The sequence below is a fragment of the Helianthus annuus genome, chromosome 4 (genome assembly GCF_002127325.2).
Source record: "Helianthus annuus cultivar XRQ/B chromosome 4, HanXRQr2.0-SUNRISE, whole genome shotgun sequence".
NCBI lineage: Eukaryota > Viridiplantae > Streptophyta > Magnoliopsida > Asterales > Asteraceae > Helianthus > Helianthus annuus.
Window position 1 is genome coordinate 166517463 of NC_035436.2, and position 23628 is coordinate 166541090.

The 23628-nt window shown below is 42.4% G+C and overlaps 2 protein-coding genes across 2 annotated transcripts; one reads left to right on the forward strand and one right to left on the reverse strand.

Moving 5' to 3' along the window:
* The first annotated feature begins 1656 nt into the window (after positions 1 to 1656).
* Positions 1657 to 5582, forward strand: LOC110933886. Its single transcript, XM_035989456.1, has 7 exons — positions 1657 to 2419; positions 2501 to 2656; positions 2789 to 2920; positions 2999 to 3247; positions 3318 to 4417; positions 4500 to 4790; positions 4865 to 5582. The coding sequence occupies exons 1-7, from the start codon at positions 1720 to 1722 to the stop codon at positions 5276 to 5278; spliced, it is 3042 nt and encodes a 1013-aa protein (XP_035845349.1). The 5' UTR covers positions 1657 to 1719; the 3' UTR covers positions 5279 to 5582.
* A 1165-nt stretch (positions 5583 to 6747) lies between these two features.
* On the reverse strand, positions 6748 to 9728 carry LOC118491578. The gene is made up of 2 exons (XM_035989457.1): positions 9208 to 9728; positions 6748 to 6952 (listed from the first exon to the last, which is right to left on the reverse strand). The coding sequence occupies exons 1-2, from the start codon at positions 9726 to 9728 to the stop codon at positions 6748 to 6750; spliced, it is 726 nt and encodes a 241-aa protein (XP_035845350.1).
* Positions 9729 to 23628: the final 13900 nt, after the last annotated feature.

Below are 23628 nucleotides of genomic sequence, written 5' to 3' on the forward strand. Positions count from 1 at the left end.
TGTTCCTTTGTTTGTCTGTCTTTCTGCAACATTTCAGGTATGTGATGTCTTGTTATATTATTTCAAGATTTTTGTCAATAATTCATTTTTATGATTGGTTACATGAATTAACCGGTGGGTTTCTTGTCTTTCTAGTTTTACAGATGAGCCCCTAGGAGAAGTGTTGTTCGTCGTCGTTCACCATAATCATCATCGACGACCACCTCCATCCATCATTCATCATCTTCAGTCAGCGTTGTTCGTCGTCGTTCACCATAATCACCATCGCTGAAGAAACAGTGATCTAATTAAGGTATTAATTAGAGGGGTTTATGTTTCTATCATAATGGTTAATCTTCTTTTAGGTATTTGAGCTCCGACTGGTTACTCAACCTGCAAAACAGAACACCGTTACTCGTTAAGAGGGGAATGTGGGGGTTTCCCTCTTAACCGGGCTCCGGCGTGAGAATAAGCGATTGCTTTGAGAGTAATTAAGTAGTAAAGAGTGAGAGCCGAGAGAATAGAATGAATAACCTGAGGAATGAAGGTCTCTATTTATAGCCGGAGAGGTGTAAGAGGTTGTGGGCTGATGGGCCTTGGGCCAGAAACGGACAACAACGAATATGCTCTTTGCCTCGCTGGCCTCGACTGCTTAGTGGCTTCTAGATGCTCGTCGGTGCTGGCGCACCTTGATTGGAGCCACGTGTCATTGTTGTCGGCCTTGTTGTCCCTTCTGTCATCAGCAGACAAGTGGAGATCGTGGGACAGTTGTCCCCGTCTCTTGATTGGTGCCATGTAGGCGTCCTTGTGTACTTATCGTCAGAAGATCGTGGCGCACGATTGAACAGAGCCTGCTGGACGCTCATTGGCTCTTTTTACTGCCACTTGTACCCTGTGTACCTCTGTAGGTAACAGCGCGTCTTCCTATGGAGAGGATTTTGTTTGGTGGCAACTAACCCGCGCGGGGTTAGTGTCCTCACTTATACCATTGTTTTTATACTAAGTGTTGCTATCTGAGTTTATTATGTGCTCTTCCTCGCGCGGGGCTAAGTCATAATGTGACGTAAGCTGCGCGAGGCTGTTATTATCAAGTTGTTATGCTAAGGAGTATGGTCTCACGTGCAACCTGTTATGAGGTTTGCGCGACTTTTTGGGGCCATACCCCTTCAAGTCCCCCCAGTCCAGTGCTGCACCATGCGCAACGCAAGTGGTTGGAGCTCTGGACTTGATAAAAATAAGAGAAGGGGAAGTTGTCCTTTTAATCGCGCGAGGTGTTAGTAGTTTACGTATATCTGGCGCGACTCTTGTGACTTCTGCATGAAGTTACTTGCACGTTTTATGGCGGGAAACTTCGAAATTTGAACCTCTGACAGGTTGGTGAGATAAGTCGCTGAGAGCGACGCTTGAGTTGACCCCTGGCACGGATGTCATCATGCCGCCTGCGGCGGTTGCACTTCATGTCAGGAGAGTGGATGCCACGCGCGCGTGGTAACCGTCGTCCCTGCTTTTCCGCTTGACGTGGCAACCTCTCGTTGGTTGCCCCTGCGGCGAGTGCGGCACGGTTACCCATCGCATTAAATGCGATGGGTATATATATCCGAAGAGAAAGGTGAGAGATTCACTTTCTCTTCGTTTCTTCTCCCTTTTTCTCTTTGAGTCTTCATATTGTTCTTCATCTTCTTCAAACGTTCTTCAAATCTTCAAACTTTCTTCAAGTTTTTTCCAGCTTTTTCTTGAAATATGAGTGAAGAACATCAAGAAGCTCCTGTTAGTGAGGAGGGGCCAGTCCCAGTCCTGAGATGGGACTTAGGTTTATTCGAACAGATCGTTCGAAGTTTTAGGTTTCCACCGGAGTGGGATGCCCGGTACCCTGCCCAGGGTCAGACCGCGGCTGATGCCCCACCCGGTTACATTACTTTGTTCGAAGACTTCTTCCTTCAAGGAAACTTCCGGCTGCCGGCGACTAACTTCTTTGGTAGCATATTGTCCTACTACAAGTTTCATATTTCGCAGTTAAGCCCACCTGGGATGGTGAGGGTGAGGCACTTTGAGTTCTTGTGTCAATCTCACGGCATTGAGCCGACGGTGAATAAGTTTCGTGTCTTCTATCAACTGCAAAGAACAATGGGGTTCTTTTCTTTTGCTAGCCGTGGTACGGCTAAGAAGATTTTGTTGAATCCTCCCAAGAGTTTCCACGACTGGAAACCCAAGTTCTTCTTCATCCGGGAGGAAGTCTTGCCAATAGCTATGCCGTTTAGGGAATGGACCGAGGTTATACCAAAGGAGGACCTTCCTATACCGAAGTCTGCTCAGTGGTATCAGCAGCTTACCGCAACCCCTAACCGGGTATTTGGGGAGAATGTTCTGGTTGCTGCCAAGATGAGTGACCAGTGGTCACCTAGTAGCAGGGAACTCCCGGTCTTGAAGATCGGGGATCAAGGTTAGATACTTTCCCCCTTGTTGTTTTGTTTCCCAGTACATTCACTTAACTGGTTTCTTATACTTTGTTTTTGTTGTGTAGAGACGCAACTCTATCAGGCTGCCTTCCCAGCCTTTGGTGGCTCCATGGGCGTTCGCCCTCTGCGCGATGATGAGGAAGGCTGGTATGACCAGATAAAAGGGAACTTCATGTTTCCTCCTGCTGACGCCTTCGCCTCGCCGCCGGATGCAACTGAAGGTGCGCAATATCCTAAACCTCGTCCATTGCGCTCTGTGACTTCTGCTGGGAAAGAGACTTTCTATCTTTCCAGCGAGGAGTCAGTAGGGTCTTCGAATGGCGAGTTAAGTTCGTTGCCTAAAATCTTTGCAGGTGTGTTGCGCGATCTGGGGGTTGACCCAGAGGAGAAGAAGAAGAAACCTTCGAAGAAGAAAAAGAAGGCGGATGTTGAAGTGACCAGCAAGGGTCCTGGCGCCAGTCGCGCAACTACTGCTGCTGTCAAAGGTACGCTTCGCCTCCGGCAACGTGACTTAGACGATTACGTGATAATCAGTGACTCTTATGAAGGTTTATCATATGCAGCTATGGGAAAGACTGGCGCTGGTGGGTCAAAGGGCTCTGGGAGCGCGGGTTCTCGTAACCCGGATGCTGACGCAACTCCATCTCAACCTGAGGATGAAGAAGAAGAGGAAGAAGAGACTGCCCCGTTGATTGGAAGAAAGAGGGGTAGAAGCGAGGCGACAACTGGTATGGCCTCTGCGCCTGTTTCAGTTGTTATTCCCGTTGTTGGGAAGAAGAGCAAGTTGCGCTCGTTATACCAGTTTTCTCCTGGTATGCTCTTATCTCCCTTCTTTATAATTTAACCTCTTTTTGCTCAAGTGCGTTTGCTTTATTCTTGTAGAGATCAAGAAGAAGACCCCTGAAAAGGGGGTTAAGTTTGTTGAACCCAGCACGAAAAGACCTAAGGTTGCCACTGAACCTTCCGATTCTGCTGCGCGTGATGCTGCGAAAACTGCTGAAGCGCAGCGAAAGGCAGAAGAGGATCGGAGGAAAGAAGAGAGTAGGATTGCTGCGCAGAAGAAGGCTGAAGAGCGAAAGCGCAAAGAAGAGGAAGAGAAAAAGAGGAAGGAGGAGGAGGAGAGAAAACTGGAGGCGGAGAGGAAGAGGAAAGCGGAAGAGGAGAGAAAGCTGAGGGAGGAGGCGGATAGGCAGAGGAAGGCGGAAGAGGCGAGGAAAGAAAGAGCTGCCGATCAGTCTTCTGTTCAAGGGCAGTCTGGTGTCCCAAAACCTCCCCCTGCTGCGCCGATTGTTACCTCTAAGGGGTTAGGGCGCTATGTGTCTAGTGGTGCAAGCTCTGGAGGAGCTGGGGGCTATAACCCCAATGTGATAGGTGCGAAGGATACTGTCGGGGACATATATTATAAAACTTATACTGAAGAGGAACGTGGTGATGCTCCTCATCAAGCCCCTTGGAGCTTAAGGCAGAAGGATACATTTGTTGAATTTGGTCCTTCTCGCGATTGGTACTTGAACCAATTCACTCCTGGCGAAGTTAACCGTCAAAAGGCGAAGCCGCATGAAATGTTGTATCGCACTTACATTCTTGCCGAGGCCAACGCTCGATCTGCTAACCATCAGATAGTTCGTGAATGGCGAACAATGGTCAGAGAGCGCGCCGACTGGGAGGCTTACCGAGAACGTGTGCTAAAACGTGTTGGTGAATTTGAGAAGGCTAAGGCCACATTTGATGAGGAGAAAGCCAAGTTTGAGGCTGATAGGAAAGCTGAAGAGTGGGGTCGCGAGGGCCTGCAAAAGAAACTTCATAATGTGGAAGAGCAACTGGCCAAGGAGAAGGCCGAGTTCAAGCGTATATGCGCTCAAGACAACGAGCGTACTTATGCTCTACGCCAGAAGATCGTTGGTCTTGAGGCTACAGTTGCGGACTTGACCTCAAAGGTGGAGGAAGCGCAGGGTGAAAAAACTGCCAAGCAGCAGATGGAGGTTAGTTCTACTGATTCCCGCTCTTCCTTTTTGTTTACGAGATTTCTCTAAGTCAATTCTCAAGGTGTTTGTCAATTTTTAGGTTGAGCTGACTGAAGCCAAGGTGCAATTGTCTAACAAGGACAAGGATCTCCATGCCAAGGACGTTGAGATAGCGGAACTCAAGCGTCGCTTGAATGAGCAAATCGACAGATGCGAGTCTTTGGAGATTGACCTTGAGGCTGAGAAGGTCAAGGCCACCGATGCTGAGGAGGCGCGTGCTGTCAGCACTGCGGCGCTTAACGTGGCTCAGACAAATTATTCTGAGGCCCAAGGCATTGTGGACACGCTTGTTTCTGAAGCAGAATGGATGCGCACTCGGGGAATAGTGCTGGTAAGTCCCTTTTGCCTTACCTTTTTCTTTAACATGTTGAAGAGTTTATTCTTAATGCTCCTCTTTTGATGAAGGTTGCCAACTCCATCCTAAACGCCGGCGAGCTAGATCGCGCTGTTGCTGCTCTTACGGATGCGGCGCGTGCAGTTGGTCATCGAGGAGGTTACCTGGAGTGTGCTGATCACGTTGAGCGAATGCTGGGACAAGAATTCGATACAAGTCATTGCTCAGTGACGGAACAAGCTGATGCTGCGCTGGCCAGTGCTGAGAACTCATATGACAACCTCTCCTTGCCCATCATGGACTTGGTTGTTAGTGCCTTAAAAAAGGATGATTGGTGTCAGCGCCTCAAGGCGATCCTTGATCCACCGATTACTGTTGAATCATCTGATGAGGAAGCAGCTGGTGATGATGGCGGAGGTGATGACGATGGCGACGATGGTGAAGGGAACGAAGATGATGATGGTGAGAAGAAAGAAGACAAATAGAGTAGGTTGTTAGTTTGTTGATAGGCGTTTGTGCCTTTGTTTCTGACTTGATTGTAAGTGATGCGCTTTTGCGCAGTTTTAATGACAATGAAATGACTTCGTTTTTTCTGTTGCAATTATTGCATTGCTGTAAAAACTTAGGTTAAATTAGCTCGAATAAATGGAAGCGTTATCTAAGTATAAGGTGGCCACCCGGTCTCGCGCTTTGTTTGCGGAGGACCTTGGAGGTGGTTTTGAACCATCTCAAAATGCTGGAGTGTTTTCGCGCTAATCAGAAGTTTAACATGCATTTGTAACGAAAAAACAATGTAATAGAACATGTCGTATGTTTTCATTCAAATCAGAAGTTGGCTCTTAGGCCTTCATACATATTTGCCAATGGCTCGTAGCCGGCGTGGCGAAATTGAAAAATGGCGCAAGGCCGAAAAGGTTACATATAGCATTTGCGCAATTGTTGCGCATTCCAAGTTCTTGGTAAGATGTGGCCATCTAAGGTGCGCAATTTGTAGGCCCCTTTGCCTAGGACCTCATGAATCAGATATGGGCCTTCCCATTTAGGTGCCAATTTCCCTGGGCGTTCCGCATTTGACGCTTCGTTGTCGCGAAAGACGTACTCCCCTGGATTGAAGGTACAAATGCGAACCCTTGTGTTGTAGTACCTTTCCAGTTGGGTTTTGTATTTGGCCTCTCTGATTCTTGCGATTTCGCGTCGTTCTTCTAACAAGTCTAAGTCTAGACGCCTTTCCGCTTCATTGTCAACTTTGTTGACCGTGGTCATTCGCGGCGAAGGCAGGCCAATCTCCGCCGGGATTACCGCCTCTGAGCCATAGACCAGGCTGAAAGGGGTCTCGCCGGTACTCGTCTTTGGCATGGTCCGATGAGCCCATAAAATGCTTGGGAGCTCATCGACCCATCCGCGCCGCCTTGTTCCTAATCTGGCCTTTATCCCTTCGACGATGCATTTGTTCACACTTTCCACTTGTCCGTTGCCCTGTGGGTGCGCAACGGAGGTGAAAGTGTGTTCAATGTTCATCTCCTTCATCCAGTTCTTAAGATCGTCTGAAGCAAAGTTGGTGCCGTTGTCTGTCACGATCTTAAGCGGGAGGCCGAATCTGCATATGATGTGCTCCCATATGAACTTGCGCACAATCATAGCTGTGGTGGATGCAAGGGCTTTGGCTTCTACCCACTTTGTAAAGTAGTCAACAGCTACTATGATGAACTTTACGGCGCCGGGTGCATCCGGGAAGGGTCCCACCATGTCAATTCCCCATTGTTGGAAGGGCCATGCGGTGGACACGGGAATGAGATCGTTTTTAGGACGCAGTGTTTTTGGAGAGTGTCTCTGGCAAGAGTCACACTTGCGGATCTCTTTCATGGCGTCAACATGCATACCAGGCCAGTAGTAACCGGCGCTCATGATCTTCGCGACAACCATCCTTGGTCCGGAGTGGATGCCGCAAATCCCTTCATGGATTTCCCTTATCAAATAATTCGCGTCCTGGGGGTCCACACAGCGCAGTAGTGGTCCCAGGAAGGATTTCCGGTATAAGATACCGCTGTTCATTTCGTACTGTAGGGCTTTGTTTTGGATTTTTCTTGCTTCCGCTTTGTTCTCGGGAAGCACCCCCTCTTGCAAGTATTGGATGATGGGGGTCATCCATGATGTCTGCCCTGTTTCGATTACATTAACTTGGCGCAGTAAAACTGAAGGGTTCTTGAGTACCTCTATCCTTACATCCTTGGCGAGATGTTGAAAGGAAGTCGAGGCGAGCTTGCTCAGGGCATCTGCGGGCTTGTTTTCTGAGCGATTGATATGTATGACTTCGTGGGTTTTGAATTGCTGGAGCAATTCTTTCGCTTGTTCCAGATATAAAGCCATGACTTCACCCTTCGCATCGTATATGCCATTTACCTGACTGGCTATCAGGAGTGAATCCACATGTGCGCGCACGTGTTTTGCTCCCATCTTGATGGCGAGGCGTAAGCCTGCCAAGAAAGCCTCGTACTCAGCCTCATTGTTGGTGTTTTTGAAGTCGAGCTTAATGGCGTAAGTAAACTCGTGCTTTTCTGGGCTCACTAGACGTAAACCTGCTCCCGCGCCATCTTCATTTGATGCCCCGTCAGTGTAAAGCATCCAAATCTCCTCTGCTGTGTTTTCCTTGGGCGTCTCTACCATCTCGCACTCCTTGATTTTATCAGCCGGCACTTCTGTGATGAAGTCGGCGAGGACCTGCCCCTTAATGGCTGGGCGCGGCCTATACAAGATGTTATGGCCGCCCAGTTCAATGGCCCATTTTGCCAATCTGCCTGATGTCTCAGGCTTCTGAAGTATAGTGCCAATGTGGAAATTGGTAAGCACAGTTATCACATGGCCTGTGAAGTATCGGCGCAATCTTCGGGAGGCGTGTAGTAGCGCAAGAACCAGCTTTTCCATTGTGGAATATCTTGTTTCTGGGTCTGTGAGTATCCTGCTGACGTAATAGATCGGGGTTTGCACGCCGTTCCTGTCTACCAACAATACTGACCCTACTGCCTTATCCGAGGAGGACAAGTACAGCACAAGGGGCTCTTTTTCAAACGGTGCCGTCAGCGTAGGGAGTTCGATCAGACACGCTTTCATTTGTTGAAAAGCTGTTTCGGCTTCCGGGGTCCATTTGAACTCTTGCTTCTTCACACAATTGCGCAACGTGCTAATGAAGGGATACGACTTTGCGGCGTGATTGGAAAGAAATCGATTTAGCGCGGCCAGCCGGCCGGCTAGTCGTTGCATTTCCTTGATGTTTCTTGGCGAGGGCATTCGTTCTATAGCTTGTACCTTCTCTGGGTTCACCTTGAAACCGCCGTTTGTGACAATGAAGCCCAGAAACTTTCCTTCTTCCATGCCAAAGGAACACTTGGCTGGATTTAGTTTCATATTTACGCTGCGCAATGAGTTGAACGTTTTTTCGATGTCTTTTAACATTTGGTCCTCTTCGGGACTTTTCACCACTAGATCATCGATGTAAACCTCAATGTGCTTTCCGATGTCACCTGCGAAGGTTTTGTCCATCAAGCGTTGATAGGTCGCGCCTTCATTCTTTAAACCAAAAGGCATTTTGGTGTAGCAGAATATTCCAAGATCAGTCCTGAAGGCTGTCTTGTCTTCATCTTCTAGCTTCATCTGCACTTGATGGTATCCTTTATAGCAATCCAGAAAGCACTTCCATCGGTATGGCGCGAGGGAATCGATTTTTTTATCGATCTCAGGCAAGGAATAGCAATCCTTTGGGCACGCCTTGTTGAGATCAGTGTAATCTACGCACATGCGCCATCCGCCATTTGATTTCTCGACCATCACAGGGTTCGCCACCCAACTCTGATATCTTACTTCCCGCAAGATCCCGGCTTTAAGCAGCTCGCATACTTGCTCGTTCATTGCCTTTGTCTTGTCTGCCCCTAGGCTGCGCCTTCTTTGGACCTTTGGCTCGACAGATGGGTAAGTGTTTAAGCAATGCTCGGTGATGTTGCGCGGGACACCGGTCATGTCTGCCGGCGTCCAGGCAAATATATCCATGTTGCGGAACAGCAGTTGCTTCAAATGTTTTCTGATGTCTGACGAAATGGCGTGGCCAATTGTCACTGTCTGCTCAGGGTACTTGCGGTTTAAGACCCATTTTTCTGGCTCGGTCGTAGAGACCTTCGCCGCTTTTGTCGGGCGCATCTCTTCAGTTGACATCACTTCTTTCTTGGCGTATATGATTGCGACGCCTGTCTTGGTAGGAAACCCTATGGCAGAATGAGGTGTTGAAGTCACCATGTTTAGTTCGCCTTGTGTTTCCCTTCCAAGAAGCACATCATGCCTTGATTTCACTGGCATTACCATAAAGTTCACATTTGTTGTTCTTGAGTGTTTCCCGTCAGAGAGCGTGACAGGGAAACTGATTTGCCCGAGAGGGAAGACCATTTCATTGCAAAAGCCGGACAAAGGATAATCGACTGGCTCGAGTCTCGCTTTGTCTTCTTCATCGAGTTGGTTGAAACATTGTTCGTAGATGATGTCGGCTGTGCTTCCTGGGTCGATGAAGATGTATTCAGTTTCATAGTGACCAATTATGCCAGTAATGACGACGGGTCGTGTAGCGCGAGGACCGCCGCGCACTACTGGGAATATGACTTGCTGTTCTTGCCAAGAAGGCTCGTAGGGCCGTTTGCCTTTTTCTCTCGCGGTGTATCTTGGTCCGTTGACCATGTGAGTCTCTAGCCGTCTCACCTTTTTGTGGCTGCCTTCATCATGACGCTGGAGTTGACGGGTGTCCTTGCGCACATTCTTCACTAAATGGCTTAGCTTGCCGCTTTTGAGCGCTCTTTCGATTTCCTGGCGCAAACTGTAGCAGTCATCGGTCAAATGCCCCGAATCTTTGTGAAAATCACAGTATAAGTTAGGGTCTTGCCCTTTCTTGTTTGTCATCGGCCTTGGCGCCTTGAAATCGACATTCTCCGTCATCAACACCTCTTTTGGAGTTTTTGTGAGCGGAGTCCAGTGTTTGTCGCGATTGTCGTCTCTGACTGCTTTCTTGTAACCGATTCGGTCAATCGTATCTCGCGCATCTTCTCTGTAACGTGGCCTGTCGTCGCGGCCTCTGGGTCTCTCAGACTTCCAGTCATGACTCTTGTACTTGTTGCGCTTGTTGTTGTTGTTGTCGCGCGGCCTCTCGTTTGCTCTTGAAAATCGATCTTCGGAGTAATAACCCTTTCCACCAGCAAGGGACTCCTCGGTTTGTGCGACGATCTTTGCTGCTTCCATCAGTTTATCCCACTCTTTTGGCATCCCATCTTTGCCTGTGATGGTTCTAATGAGGCTATCACAGCGTATAGCCTTCTTGAAGTGGCAGCGCATGAGTTGCTCACTGACGCCGCCAATCTCTAAACATTCTTTGTTGAAACGCGTGATGAAGTCCTCAAGACCTTCACCATCCCTTCGCCATATATCTTCTACTTCCGCCGTATCACGCTGATAGCGACGTTGTTGGCTAAAATAGCTTAAGAATTGTGTCTTGAAGTCTGTCCATGACTTAATTTTTCCGGGCGGAAGGCTGTCAAACCAGGCGCGAGCCGCTCCGGTCAGCGTTTGAATGAACAGGTGGCACCACATGGGCATGTTCCAACCTCCCATGCAGCCCACACTCGTGAATGTTCTGACGTGGTCGTCTGGGTCAGTCAACCCATTGAATTTCCCAACGGTTGGGGGTAGCTTCTCTCGTGAGAGTGGTGCGAGTGCGATTTTCGGGATAAACTTGGAGTGTTCCGCAGCTTCCGCTGGCCTGTAAGCCAGGCGGAAATCTCTTTCAGCTTCTTCTGTATAGCCAATATGTTGTCTTGGCTTATAGTACTCGTGGTTTTTTGGTAAACGATTGAAGACTGACGACTCTTCATCACCTTCCCATGTAGGATCGTATGGGTCGGTTTCTTCCCATTCATTGTTCATGTTGCGCGGCGTGAGCCGGCTGTGAACAGGGCCTCGTTGAAGGTTCGACGGATATTCATAGTGACTATCCGTTTCCCCTCTTGTATCGCGCGTGTCTTGTACGCTTACACGTCTTGTAGGGGGAGGCCTGTTGGTTCTGCCTTGAAGATTGGCTGGTGGTGGCATTTGGCGCACCCCCTGACTAAGAGGAGTGACCAAGGACGGTTCTGCCGTCAACACTGCTTGCTGCGCGATGAGCGATTGGTATGCTGCATTGATAGTGGCGATGTTCTTGGCATACCACGAGGCTGGGGTTTCGCCCTCTGGTAAGCCAAGTAATGCAGATACATTTTGAGGTGGCACCGGGTTGGACGGTCCTTCGCCGTTGTTACCTGGGGTAGCCATTTGTGTGATACGGGTAACGCTCCCGCGCTGACCCCCCGTGTTGGTGATCTCAACTTCACCTATCTCTTCGATTTGGGCTTGGAGGTTTTGGACTCCTTCACCCAAGGCCGTGTTGGAGTTGGCTCCGAAGCCGAACTCTGGAAAGATTCCTTGACCAGTCATAGTCGAAGGATGAAAAGATGTCAAAGGCTCAAATAAAGAAGATGAGGGTGGTTATAGAAAAAATCGGTGGGCGCCAATGAAGAAACAGTGATCTAATTAAGGTATTAATTAGAGGGGTTTATGTTTCTATCATAATGGTTAATCTTCTTTTAGGTATTTGAGCTCCGACTGGTTACTCAACCTGCAAAACAGAACACCGTTACTCGTTAAGAGGGGAATGTGGGGGTTTCCCTCTTAACCGGGCTCCGGCGTGAGAATAAGCGATTGCTTTGAGAGTAATTAAGTAGTAAAGAGTGAGAGCCGAGAGAATAGAATGAATAACCTGAGGAATGAAGGTCTCTATTTATAGCCGGAGAGGTGTAAGAGGTTGTGGGCTGATGGGCCTTGGGCCAGAAACGGACAACAACGAATATGCTCTTTGCCTCGCTGGCCTCGACTGCTTAGTGGCTTCTAGATGCTCGTCGGTGCTGGCGCACCTTGATTGGAGCCACGTGTCATTGTTGTCGGCCTTGTTGTCCCTTCTGTCATCAGCAGACAAGTGGAGATCGTGGGACAGTTGTCCCCGTCTCTTGATTGGTGCCATGTAGGCGTCCTTGTGTACTTATCGTCAGAAGATCGTGGCGCACGATTGAACAGAGCCTGCTGGACGCTCATTGGCTCTTTTTACTGCCACTTGTACCCTGTGTACCTCTGTAAGTAACAGCGCGTCTTCCTATGGAGAGGATTTTGTTTGGTGGCAACTAACCCGCGCGGGGTTAGTGTCCTCACTTATACCATTGTTTTTATACTAAGTGTTGCTATCTGAGTTTATTATGTGCTCTTCCTCGCGCGGGGCTAAGTCATAATGTGACGTAAGCTGCGCGAGGCTGTTATTATCAAGTTGTTATGCTAAGGAGTATGGTCTCACGTGCAACCTGTTATGAGGTTTGCGCGACTTTTTGGGGCCATACCCCTTCAATCGCCTATCACCATCTCCGGTCGTCTTCCTCACACCTACAACCTGAATCACCTTCATCACCACCGTACACCTTCTCCGACAACCACCGATGACTGTAAAACCTTCACCATCTCTGTACTGTTCATCGTTATGTCGCCGGAGAAGAAACGAAGGAGAGCTTAATAGGTGGGGAGTAAGATTGCAGCGAATGTGATATATTAGGGTGTTATGTTGAGTAAGATATAAAACTAGTGTGGAAAAGACGATGATGCCCTTTGACCGTTAATAACTTATGTTGACTTTAAACAGAATTAGACAGCATGGGGTAAAATTGCGACATAACATCAACGTTGAGGGTAAAATTGCAATTATTTTGTTAGAGGGGGTCAGAGTGCCAATTGGCTTAAACCCCAGGGGGTAAAGTTACAGTTTACTCTAACAACTTTGTATTTTCTCTGTGTAAGTACATAGAAAAGGGGATTGATAAAGCGTTATAATTTCAACTTAATATGGTATGCTAATCTATCTACTATAATAAAAGAAACAAGTTTTGGACACGTGTCATTCATTGAGACATCCTCATATATGTAGTTATCTTATATTAACTAAATAAATAAATAATAAATTAATATTAAATCTTATCATATTTTAATAAAATATTATCCTCAAATCTAAATTGTTAATTTAATATATTTTTAAAACAAATACCTCTCTTTCCTACTTATCTTATATTTAATATATAAATAATAAATTAATATTAAATGTTATCCTAATTTATTAAAAATATAAGGAAAATTGGTATTTAATAAACCAACCTTTGCCCAGTTGGTAAATAATAATCCAACCTACAGAATTGGTATATAATAATCCTACCTATCAATATGTTGGTACTCAATGAACCTCCGTTAGTTTTTTTTTTAACTGAAGTTAGTTTTTAAGTTTTATTTATTACACAAACAGTCCCTGTAGTTATAAGTTACTAGTTTGAAGTTTTATTTATTACACAAACAGTCCCTCCCTGTAGTTATAAAAAAAATCATAAAAATCCTAAAAATAAAAAAAAATTCTAAAAAATCAAAAAAATTCTTAAAAATCAAAAAAAATATTAAAAAATCAAAAAAAATCTAAAAAATCCTAAAAAATCAAAAAAATTCTAAAAAATCATAAAAATTCTAAAAAAATCAAAAAAAATCTTAAAAATTCTAAAAAAATCAAAAAAATCTCAAAAAATAAAAAAAATATAGAAAACCTAAAATACATACAAGCACAGGCTTCTCTTCTCAAACTGATACACACAAGCATGCCCTTCTTCCCTCTCATCTCACTCTCGATTACATAATAAACAAACACAGAGGCTTCATTCCTCTACGTGTGACAAAAACCCAAACCAAACACTCACTCGGTCCACCCCCTCCCTCGCCGGCCGGTGAAACCGGTGGTTCTTTCCGTCGGTGGAACCCCCCCTCTCTCACACGTGCAGATCTGAAGCAAAAGGAGAGACGGAGAGAGAGAGAAACTCGGAGAAAGAGGAGAGAGACGACAAGATCGGAGAGGATGGTGTAACGGCGGCGGCGGCGGTGGAGGCTCAGACGGTGGTGGGGCATTCTTTATTTTTTTCTGTTCGACGTCCTCTCGACTAACCCTGGTAAACACCCCTCTCAATTTCTTTTTATTTCCTGCAAAAAATTGAAGGGGGTGATGATCATTTTGTTGATGGTGATGATTCTTTGGTACATGATGAAAGATGATGCGGTTGATGTTCGGTTCGTTCAGCTTCAATTCAGGTGCACATCAGCAGGTTCGGGTCACGGCTCAGTCACCGGACGATTCGGGTTTTATTTCGGGTCAGTTTGGTCACGTAGTCGTCTCGGTTCCGGTAAGAGTTGGAACAATTATTCGTTTAAAACTTCAGTTTATTTCAAAAATCAGAATCTGATTTGGGTTTGTTTGTTTAAGTTTCATTTTAGTTTTGTATAAATCGTATATAAATCGTATAAATATTTAGTGCTTCATTGATTGTTGCGTTTTGAATATTATATCGATAACTAGTGTTGTCGTATATAAATCGTATAAATATTTAATGCTTCATTTATGATTTTTTAGATTTTTTTTATTTTTTAGAATTTTTTTGATTTTTTAGAATTTTTTTGATTTTTTTGATTTTTTTAGAATTTTTATGATTTTTTTAGAATTTTTTAGGATTTTTTAGAATTTTTTAGAATTTTTTTGATTTTTTAAGATTTTTTTGATTTTTTTGATTTTTTTAGAATTTTTTTGATTTTTTAGATTTTTTTTTATTTTTTAGGATTTTTATGATTTTTTTATAACTACATGGACTGTTTGTGTAATAAATAAAACTTCAAACTAGTAACATATAACTACAGGGACTGTTTGTGTAATAAATAAAACTTAAAAACTAACTTCAGTTAAAAAAAACTAACGGAGGTTCATTGAGTACCAACATATTGATAGGTAGGATTATTATATACCAATTCTGTAGGTTGGATTATTATTTACCAACTGGGCAAAGGTTGGTTATTAAATACCAATTTTCCAAAATATAACTTTTTTTTATTATTTGGTATACAAAATTATATTTATTCAACTCGTGTAAAATGCGGGGTTTTTAAAAATTTAACTTTTGTCATTTACTATATAAAGTTACATTTATATAACCCGTGTAATACACGAAGTTTTTTAAGATATAACTTTTTTTATCATTTGCTATGTAAAATTAGATTTATTCAACACATGTAATACACATGGTTTTTAATTATTTTTATTATTTGGTAGATTTTTCAACCCGACTATACAACGGTTTTTTTAAAGATACGACGTTTTATATTTAATATACAAAATTACATTTATTTAATCTGTGTAATACACATAATTTTTAAAATAAGATTATAAAACGTGGTTATTATCATCATCATCGTCGTATTGACTCGTCTATTTTTGTTTTGAACATTCCTTTGTTTCAAAATTGGAAAAAGCATAGACGTCTCCCATCCCAAACCATACATCGGATATTTCGTTCCAAAATAAGAACAACCCTATCAAAAATCGCCAAGTAAGTTTTTCTTTTTTATGTAAATCTATGGCAAAATTTTTGATTTAGTTATGGAGTTTTATTTTTCTATAGAGTTTTGTGGCTACATTGAAACTTAATTATTGGATTGTCTGCCAATTGGTGTATTTTTTATCATTTGATAGATTTATTCAACCTGATTATACACGAGTCTTTTAAAGATACGACGTTTTTAGTATTTAGTATACAAAATTACATTTATTTAATCTGTGTAATACACATGGTTTTTAAAGATATAACTTTCTTTATTATTTGATATATAAAATTACATTTATTTAACCAGAACAATATGCGAGTTCCATAAAGATATAACTTTTTATTATTTAATATATAAAATTACATTTATTTAACCCATGTAATACACGGTTCTAATATAGTGATATTTAATACTATCCTCAACAGAAATAATAGAGATCCTAATCCATTTTATTTGTCATTTTATTATAAAAAATCAAAAAAAAAAAAAAATGCTTGTTTGAGTTGGTGGACGGTTTGGTGGGGTAGATAAAGAGTATGTTTAGGGTCAATTTTGGGTAAGAAAAGGTCCTCACGGAATTATAGAAGGATCCAAATAAGGTGTGATGACCCTATTAACTTTAAGCAAAATCATATCTTCAACATCTACAAGCCTACAATACACTTTCATAAATGTTTCAAACTAGTAGGTTTTTCTGCACGCTGCGGGTAATATTCAATTGACATCGGTTTGATTCATTACGACATCGGATATATGGTCGACAATGGTTTTATAAAGAGAATGTTTAGGGTCAATTTTGGGTAAGAAAATGTCCTCATGGAATTATAAAAGGATTGAACTGAGGTGTGATGACCGTATTAACTTTAAACAAAATCAGGCATATCTTCAACACCTACAAGCCTACAATACACTTTCATAAACGTTTCAAACCAGTAGGTTTTCCCACCGTTGCGACGGATATTCAGTCAACATGGGTTCGACTCATTACAACAACAATATAATACTGGCACTCGCAATGACAACCAAAAGACATATGCTCAAGAGAATACCAACATGTGGCTTACATTGATCGAAAGCCATAAAAACGAATATCGATACCGGTTATGATAATATCCATACCGACATCGATGTTATTCGGTCGAAATCGGTTTAATTTGTCACAGCATATGGAAGAACGTTAAGAAAACCATTAAAACAAATACCGGTATCGGTATCGGTATCGATGTTGTTAGAACGGTATCGGTTTGGTTTATTGTGGTGAATTTTATTGAAAGCCGGAAAAAATAAGTGCGTCGCATTAATGATTTGGAAGAAAATGACAAAAAAAAAAAAAAAAAAAAAACTCTTAGGGGTCCAGTTACCAAAAGTTTTATTTTTGGATTAAAGTGGTAAAGTGATCAAATCTCATTTACGATAAATGTATATAATTTACTTTATGTAATTTTAAGTAGGTCGTCAAATTTAACTTTTATAATATTGTTTTTGTCTTAAATCTCCTTGACATAATGGTATGAAAAGAAGTCCCTAGAGGCTCCATTGTACCACCTCAACGTCACGTATGCGTCATGTTAACCAGGAGGCTCCATTGCATCATTCTAATAAAGCCTATGGTATGGCATAAAACCATCTCAATCATTACTCAATCATTTTTATGTTCTTTTTATATTTATGACATTAAATAAATAAATATAATAAACATTAAATTTAAATTAAAAAAAAGGATAAATTACATTTTTCGTCCTTTATGTTTGTCTCTTATTGCAATGATTTCCCTTTAAGTTCAATAATTACAGTCACAATCCTTTATTTGTACAAACCATTACACCATACGTCCTTTAGCCCTAACATGGTTAAAATTTTCAGTTAAATTTAGTCATATGCATTGCACATGAGGGTAAATTCGTGTTTTTACTATCTTAAAAACTATTTGTGTAACAAATATGCCTCCTATCTCTCTCTAAACTGTTTGCTTTTTAATCTGCCACGCCAATGAAGTTTGATGACATTATCGAGTCTTCTGCTTCTTACTGACCTCGACATTTTAATAAGCAGATTTCCTGTGAATACAATTTTATCATTTTTAGGTGTAATGGGAGCATAAAAAAGTTGTTTCGTAAAAGATTTATGTAAAAAGTGTATTACAGATACGAACCTTAAAGGCTATAGACTCTACACTAGTATGGAAACTCCCCAAGATAATAGCAGTCCCTGTTACTTGTTACTGCAAGAAACCTCATGAAGTGGTGAAAGTAGCAAATAGGATTTAACATAAACAAATCTGTTTCAAGATCCATATATGAATGCAAGTCAGTAAATCACTTAGCATGAACGGTGTCGAGTCGGTAATCATGTTCGACACCGATCAGTGACCACTGCCAGCTTTGTTTAACGATCAAGATTACCGATTTGGGGGGAGAGGGTGTTTTCGGTGAAGGGAGGGAAAGGGGGAGAGAGAGAGTGTGTGGTGGGGTTCATTTCTTCTCAACCAATCACACATTTTTCTTTTTTTTTTAAATAGTTTACCTAAACCTCATTAGGTAAACCACCGCCAACGTTTTTTAGCATTAGGTAAACAATTGATATGGCGCTATGTGATTGGGTGAATTGGGAGTTTACCTATTCTATTAGGTAACCACTCCCTTCACCCTTATTATACCAACAGTATTTTGCAGCTTATCAACTCTCCATCTTAAAAGCCCAGATCTTAGGATAATAAAATATTCTAAAAGCTTATAAAAAATCCACTTGATTTATAAAGAGATAATCAAATCTTTTAAAATCCAAATTAAAAAAAGAGATAATCAAATCTTTTTAATTCAATCAGGCGTGAACCCCAATCATACTTGTCATCCAATTCCGATTAAGAAGATTCCGGTTCTAATAAAGATTTCGACAAAAAGCGACAACAACCGGAGCAAAAAAAGCCCTAACCGCCACCAAACCTCCAGATCTGTCACCTCACGTTGAATCCCCAAATCTGAGATTTTGAAGGAGAGGTTCTTCGCGAGGTTGGCGTGGGGTGTAATTATTTTTGTGGGTTGGTGCCGGCAGGTGGTGGTCGCATGTGGGTTTCCGGAGATGTAGTGATGATTCTTAATGGTGATAGGTGGTGGCCTTTGGGAGGAAGAGAGATGGGTAGTGATGCGTTTAGGTGGTGGCCGGAGCGATGGTGGTGGCTGGAGTGGTGGCTGGATGGTGGCTCTGGGTGGTGGCTGTGGAACTTTAGGTTACAGTCTTACAAGGTTAAGAGAGGAAGAGAGAGTTCAGAGAATATTTTTCATTATATAAATATGTTATAGTTATAATTTTTTATAAAACTATTTTTAATTAAGTTGGTAAAATGACTAAACTGCCCTTAACTGACTAAACCTAACTAAAAAATTTAACCAAGTTAGGGCTAAAGGACGTAGGGTGTAATGCGTTTTACAAATAAATGATTGTGAATGTAATTATTGAACTTGAAGGGCATCCATTGCATTCCAATACAAACATAAAGGACGAAAAATGTAATTTACCCTTAAAAAACATAATATTAAAAAATAACATTACATTGAAAATAAAGACATCACATTTCATAACATTTTAAAACATAAATAACTTCTATTTTTTTAGATATTTTGCTCGAGTCTCTTCTTTCTTTAGTTCCATAATCATACAATCATCCTCGTATAGATGAGAGTAGATGGGTTTTTGGAGAAACTTCATGTCTACCTCCCTTTGCCTACTGATTTGCAATTGGATCTCTTGTTCCTTTAGGGGAGAGAATTCGAGCAAGTTTCTCGTCTAATTTGGAGTAGCCACCTGATCTGCCCTCGGTATTTGTTGTCTTCTAGAAGTTGATTTGCCTTTTGTTTCTTTGCAGCTGCTGCCTTGTTTTTGTCTCTACCTGGTGGGAGTTGCAATTCTTGTGGTTCCTCAAAATCTTGCTCGTTGTTGAAGTCAATTAGGTCTAAATAAGAACGACCATCTGATCCATCTGCGAACGAGCGCGGCTCAGACGTGCCTGAAGAAGCCTTGGAACACTTTGATGATTGGCCTAGTTTGACTGATGGCACAAGATACCACTTTGAAAAATTTTTAAGAACCTCCCAAGGTTTTATAATGGTAAATGGGCAATTGTATGTTGTTCTAAACCCATCGAGGGTGGCCGCAGGGGCGGACCTACCCTTTGGCCAGGGTGGGTGGCCGCATCTCTTGAAAAAATAATTTTGTGTATATTTTAGGCAAAAAACCCGACCGCACATCTTAAAAATATGGCTGAACACCTCATCTGCACCCCCAACAAATAATTTCTGGGTCCGCCACTGGGTGGCCGACAAGACGCCTGCGTCGCTTGAACCGCTTCGTGTATATACAATGATTGTATAACAGATATTGAGTTAATTCTGGGGAAAATAAATTAATACATAAAATATAATTGAGCTATGGGTGACGAGGTGCTGATGGCAGAAGTTGTTGGGATGTGAGCATTGGAATTAAAATCAAAATGTGGGGTGTGAGCTGAACTTGTTGGGGGTGTGGGCTGAGTTTGTGGAACCGGGATCTGGGAAGGCATTTGGGCTGAAATAATAGGAGGTGTACGTTGGGCTTGTGGTGTCATTTGAGCTAAACATAATGAACATGGAAGTGTAAAGGTCTAATGGTGAGTATAAGATTTTTTTAAATTGTGAAGCTTTAGAAATCGAATCTGATACTTTAGAAAAAAGAGAAAAATGTCCGGATAGTTCTTGTGGTTTGCCCATTTTTCACCTTTAGTCACTAACTTTCTAAAATTATAGCTATAGTCCTCAACTTTTGCAATTTCGTTCTCGGATAGTCCCTGGCACGGATGGGAGTTAGTTTTTGGTGTTAAGTTGGTGTGAAATTACCTAAATGCCCTTACTAATTAGAAATTAGAAATACAATTAAAACATAAACTTATACCCTCACCCTACCCAGTACCCACCTACCCTCACCCCACCCCACCTCTTCTCCCCTTCTCCTTCTTTTTTCTGCACCTTCCCATCATTTCAGCATTCAATGTTTCAAGAGTAAATTACAAGTTTTGTCCTTTATGTTTACACCAAATTGAAGGCGTTGTCCTTTAGCGTAAAAGTAGACAAGTTTTGTCCTTAACGTTTCAAAATCTTGCACGTTATATCCTTTAGGCCAAACCCAGTTAAATTTTGTGGTTAAATCTGGTCGTGTGCCTTGCACATGAGGGTACTCTTGTCATTTCATCTATTCAGGGGCTATTTTGTAAAACAACTTATGTTTAGGGGCTAGTTTGTAAAAAAATAAAAAGATTTATAAATACAAAAGACTCTGCCCTAAATCCCTCTCATGTTCTCTCTTTCTCTCATGTTTTGTCTCTCTTCTCTCTGTATATCTCTGACCGGTGAATCCAACGGTGACGCTGGAGGTGTTTGAGAACGACGGCGACAGTGGAGGTGTTTGAGAACGACGGGGATGTTTGAGGTGTTTGAGAATGACGGTGACGGTGGAGGTGTTTTCGTAGATCTGGATTTTTGTGGTGGTGGGTTTGCGATGGTGGATGCGATAGTTGTTTGTGGTGGATGATGAAGGTGGGTTAGCGGTAGTGGAGGTGGTGTTAGGGGTGGTTGCAGGTGGTGGTGGTCGGAGTGGTGGTGGAGGTGGTGTTAGGGGCGGTTACAGGTGGTGGTTGCCGGAGTGGTGGTGGGTTGTAGATGGTGACCAACTGCGGCGGAGATTCGTTGAAGGGGATTTGGGAAAGTTTGAGGATATGTTGCAGGTTTTTTTAGTTATAGAGATAAAGGGTGGTGGTGGTTGCAGTGGAAGGTGGAGGTGGAGGTGGAGGTGGAGGTGGAGGGTTGTGGTTACAGGTGGTTATTGATTTCAGATATATATATAGGGAGAAGATCATGCGAGAACCACCTTTTTTGTGAGAACCGCGAGAACCAATGTGAACACACCAAAAATGCCTAAAAATAGCTAAAAATCACACAAATTTTTTTTAATATTTTTATATAAAAATCGCTACTTTTCGAAGCAAAAAAAAAAAATTTTTGGCCACTAAAAGTAGCGATTTGAGCATAAAAAATATTAAAAAAAAATTTAGATTTTTTTTTTTTTACATTTTTTAAGTTTTTGGGGGTTTAGTTTCTAGCATTTTAGCTTCGGGGGGGGGGGGGGGAGGGGTTTAGGTTTTTGGGGGGTGGGGGAGGGGGGTTTAGGTTTTTTTGGGGGTTTTAGTTTTTAGCATTTAGCTTTGGGGGGGGGGGGGTTTAGGTTTTTTTTTTTTTTTGGGGGGGGGGTGGGGGTTAGGTTTTTTTAGCTATTTTAGGTTGTGTTCACATTGGTTATCAAGGTTCTCACAATAAGGGTGGTTCTCGCATGAGTGTAAAACCCGTGAGGATCTCTCAATGATATCAAACTCTAACTTGTGAAAGCGCGGAAATCAATCACAAGCCGATTCAAGAATATAAACTAATAAACAAGATGAAAACAATAATCAAAACACAAACCGATATCTTGCATTCAAAGACTCGCTATGACTGATACAAGAGATCGATAGGAACTCGGTTCCTTCCTTGATGTCGCCCCCAACTGTTCTCCAAAACAACAACCTCAAACAATGAGGTAAATGTTGTTTAAATACAAAACCAACTGGGCCGAAATCTAAGCCCATGCGACACCCACTATACTAGCCCAAACCTTACATAATTAACCCAAAACATAAGAAATAAACAAGTACATAATCAACCCCCAAACTATGCTAACCTACACGAATAAACCTTCGGGTTCCAACAATCTCCCCCTAGGTTTATGCATGAAGGTTCTTCTAACTTCAGTTGCCTTGATTACCACCACTTATACGATCTTTATATCCACCAAATCCCTTCTTTTGAATATGCAGAACAGACGCTACAGCAGACGTCCAACCCTTAGCAATTTCTTCATATTTCTCTGTAGCTCTGATTTGATTGCTTGCCAACACTTCCAGATCTTCAACTGCAAGATTCAACAAGTCAATCTGATCTACCAAACAATAACTTGCATCTCCATCACAAACAATCACCGCTTGCCCAAGACGTTCATCGTATGCCCAAAAGTGTAATGTCTTCAGTGCTCCTTTGGGAATCTTTCTTACCAACGGAATTGTTTTCTCTTTATCTGTAGCTGGCCAATGCACAATCTTCATACGTTTGTTTGTGTAAGGATCCCTAATCCCTTTAGCCGGTTTAACAATGGAATCTGCCGTACGCATCGAGGGAAAACCTCTAGCAACCTCCCTCTTCAATCTCTCAAAGAATGCATATCCAGGACCACCAGGCTTATCATCCACATAAGGAGCATTAGACAAGTCTGTCAAATCCACCTTAGTGAAAGACTGAAACTGTCCTGAACGTTTGTACCACTCGACAGGTCCAACTTTTCTTTTGATCCACCATCTCTTGCGATCATGATCATATCCCCAGCTAACTACACCAGAACGATTTCCAACTTTATCATAGAGAGTTTCACCAACATCCATTAAATGATGAGTTGCATGAGCATCTTCATCATCTGGATTTGCATTCTTGTTCTTCAAGATCACTAACTCTCTTTTCTTTTTCAACCTTTCTGCCTTCTCTCTGTCTGCAACTGGATCTGTAACTCTTGTGAAATATTTTTCCATTGCAGCACTTCTTTCAGCATCATCCTTAGCAATAGCTTTTCTTCTGTTTTCAACATCAGTTGGATCAGAAAATTCTTGCCCAAACTTCTTTTCCAACTTTCCTCGTAAATCATAAACAATGTTGAATAACAAGCTAACGTCTCCTTGAAGTTGTTCAATTTGTTGATCTTTCTTTACAATAGTATCTTCAAGTTGAATAATCTTTGCATCTTTATGAATCGAATCTTGCTCAAGCACAACCATTCGTTTCTTCATATCTCTCATGCTGATAAATTCATCTTCATCACTTGAATCACTATCAAATGGCATTCTTAGTGGTTCTTCAGGCCTTTTACCACTAGAACTGCCAGGTTCTTCATGAACAATTCCAGAAGGTCCAGCATCAACAATTCCAGAGGGCCCAGCTTCATTGTGAACTTCAACATTGGGCCCAGTTTCATTTTGAACTTCAACATCCATCGTAGCTATATCATCTCCTTGAGTATTAACGTCAAAATCAAACATATTCTCTGCAGTGGTGGTAGTATCGCTAACATTCTTTTCAAAATCGAAGTCATACAAACCTTCGTCATCATCAGCAATGTTCACGGATTGATCTTTTCCTTGTTCAACAAACATTCCAGGTCTAGGATCCCTCATTTTTCTTTTTAATGGAATGGAATCAGAATCCCTTGGGCTTTCAACAGGCTCTTCAGT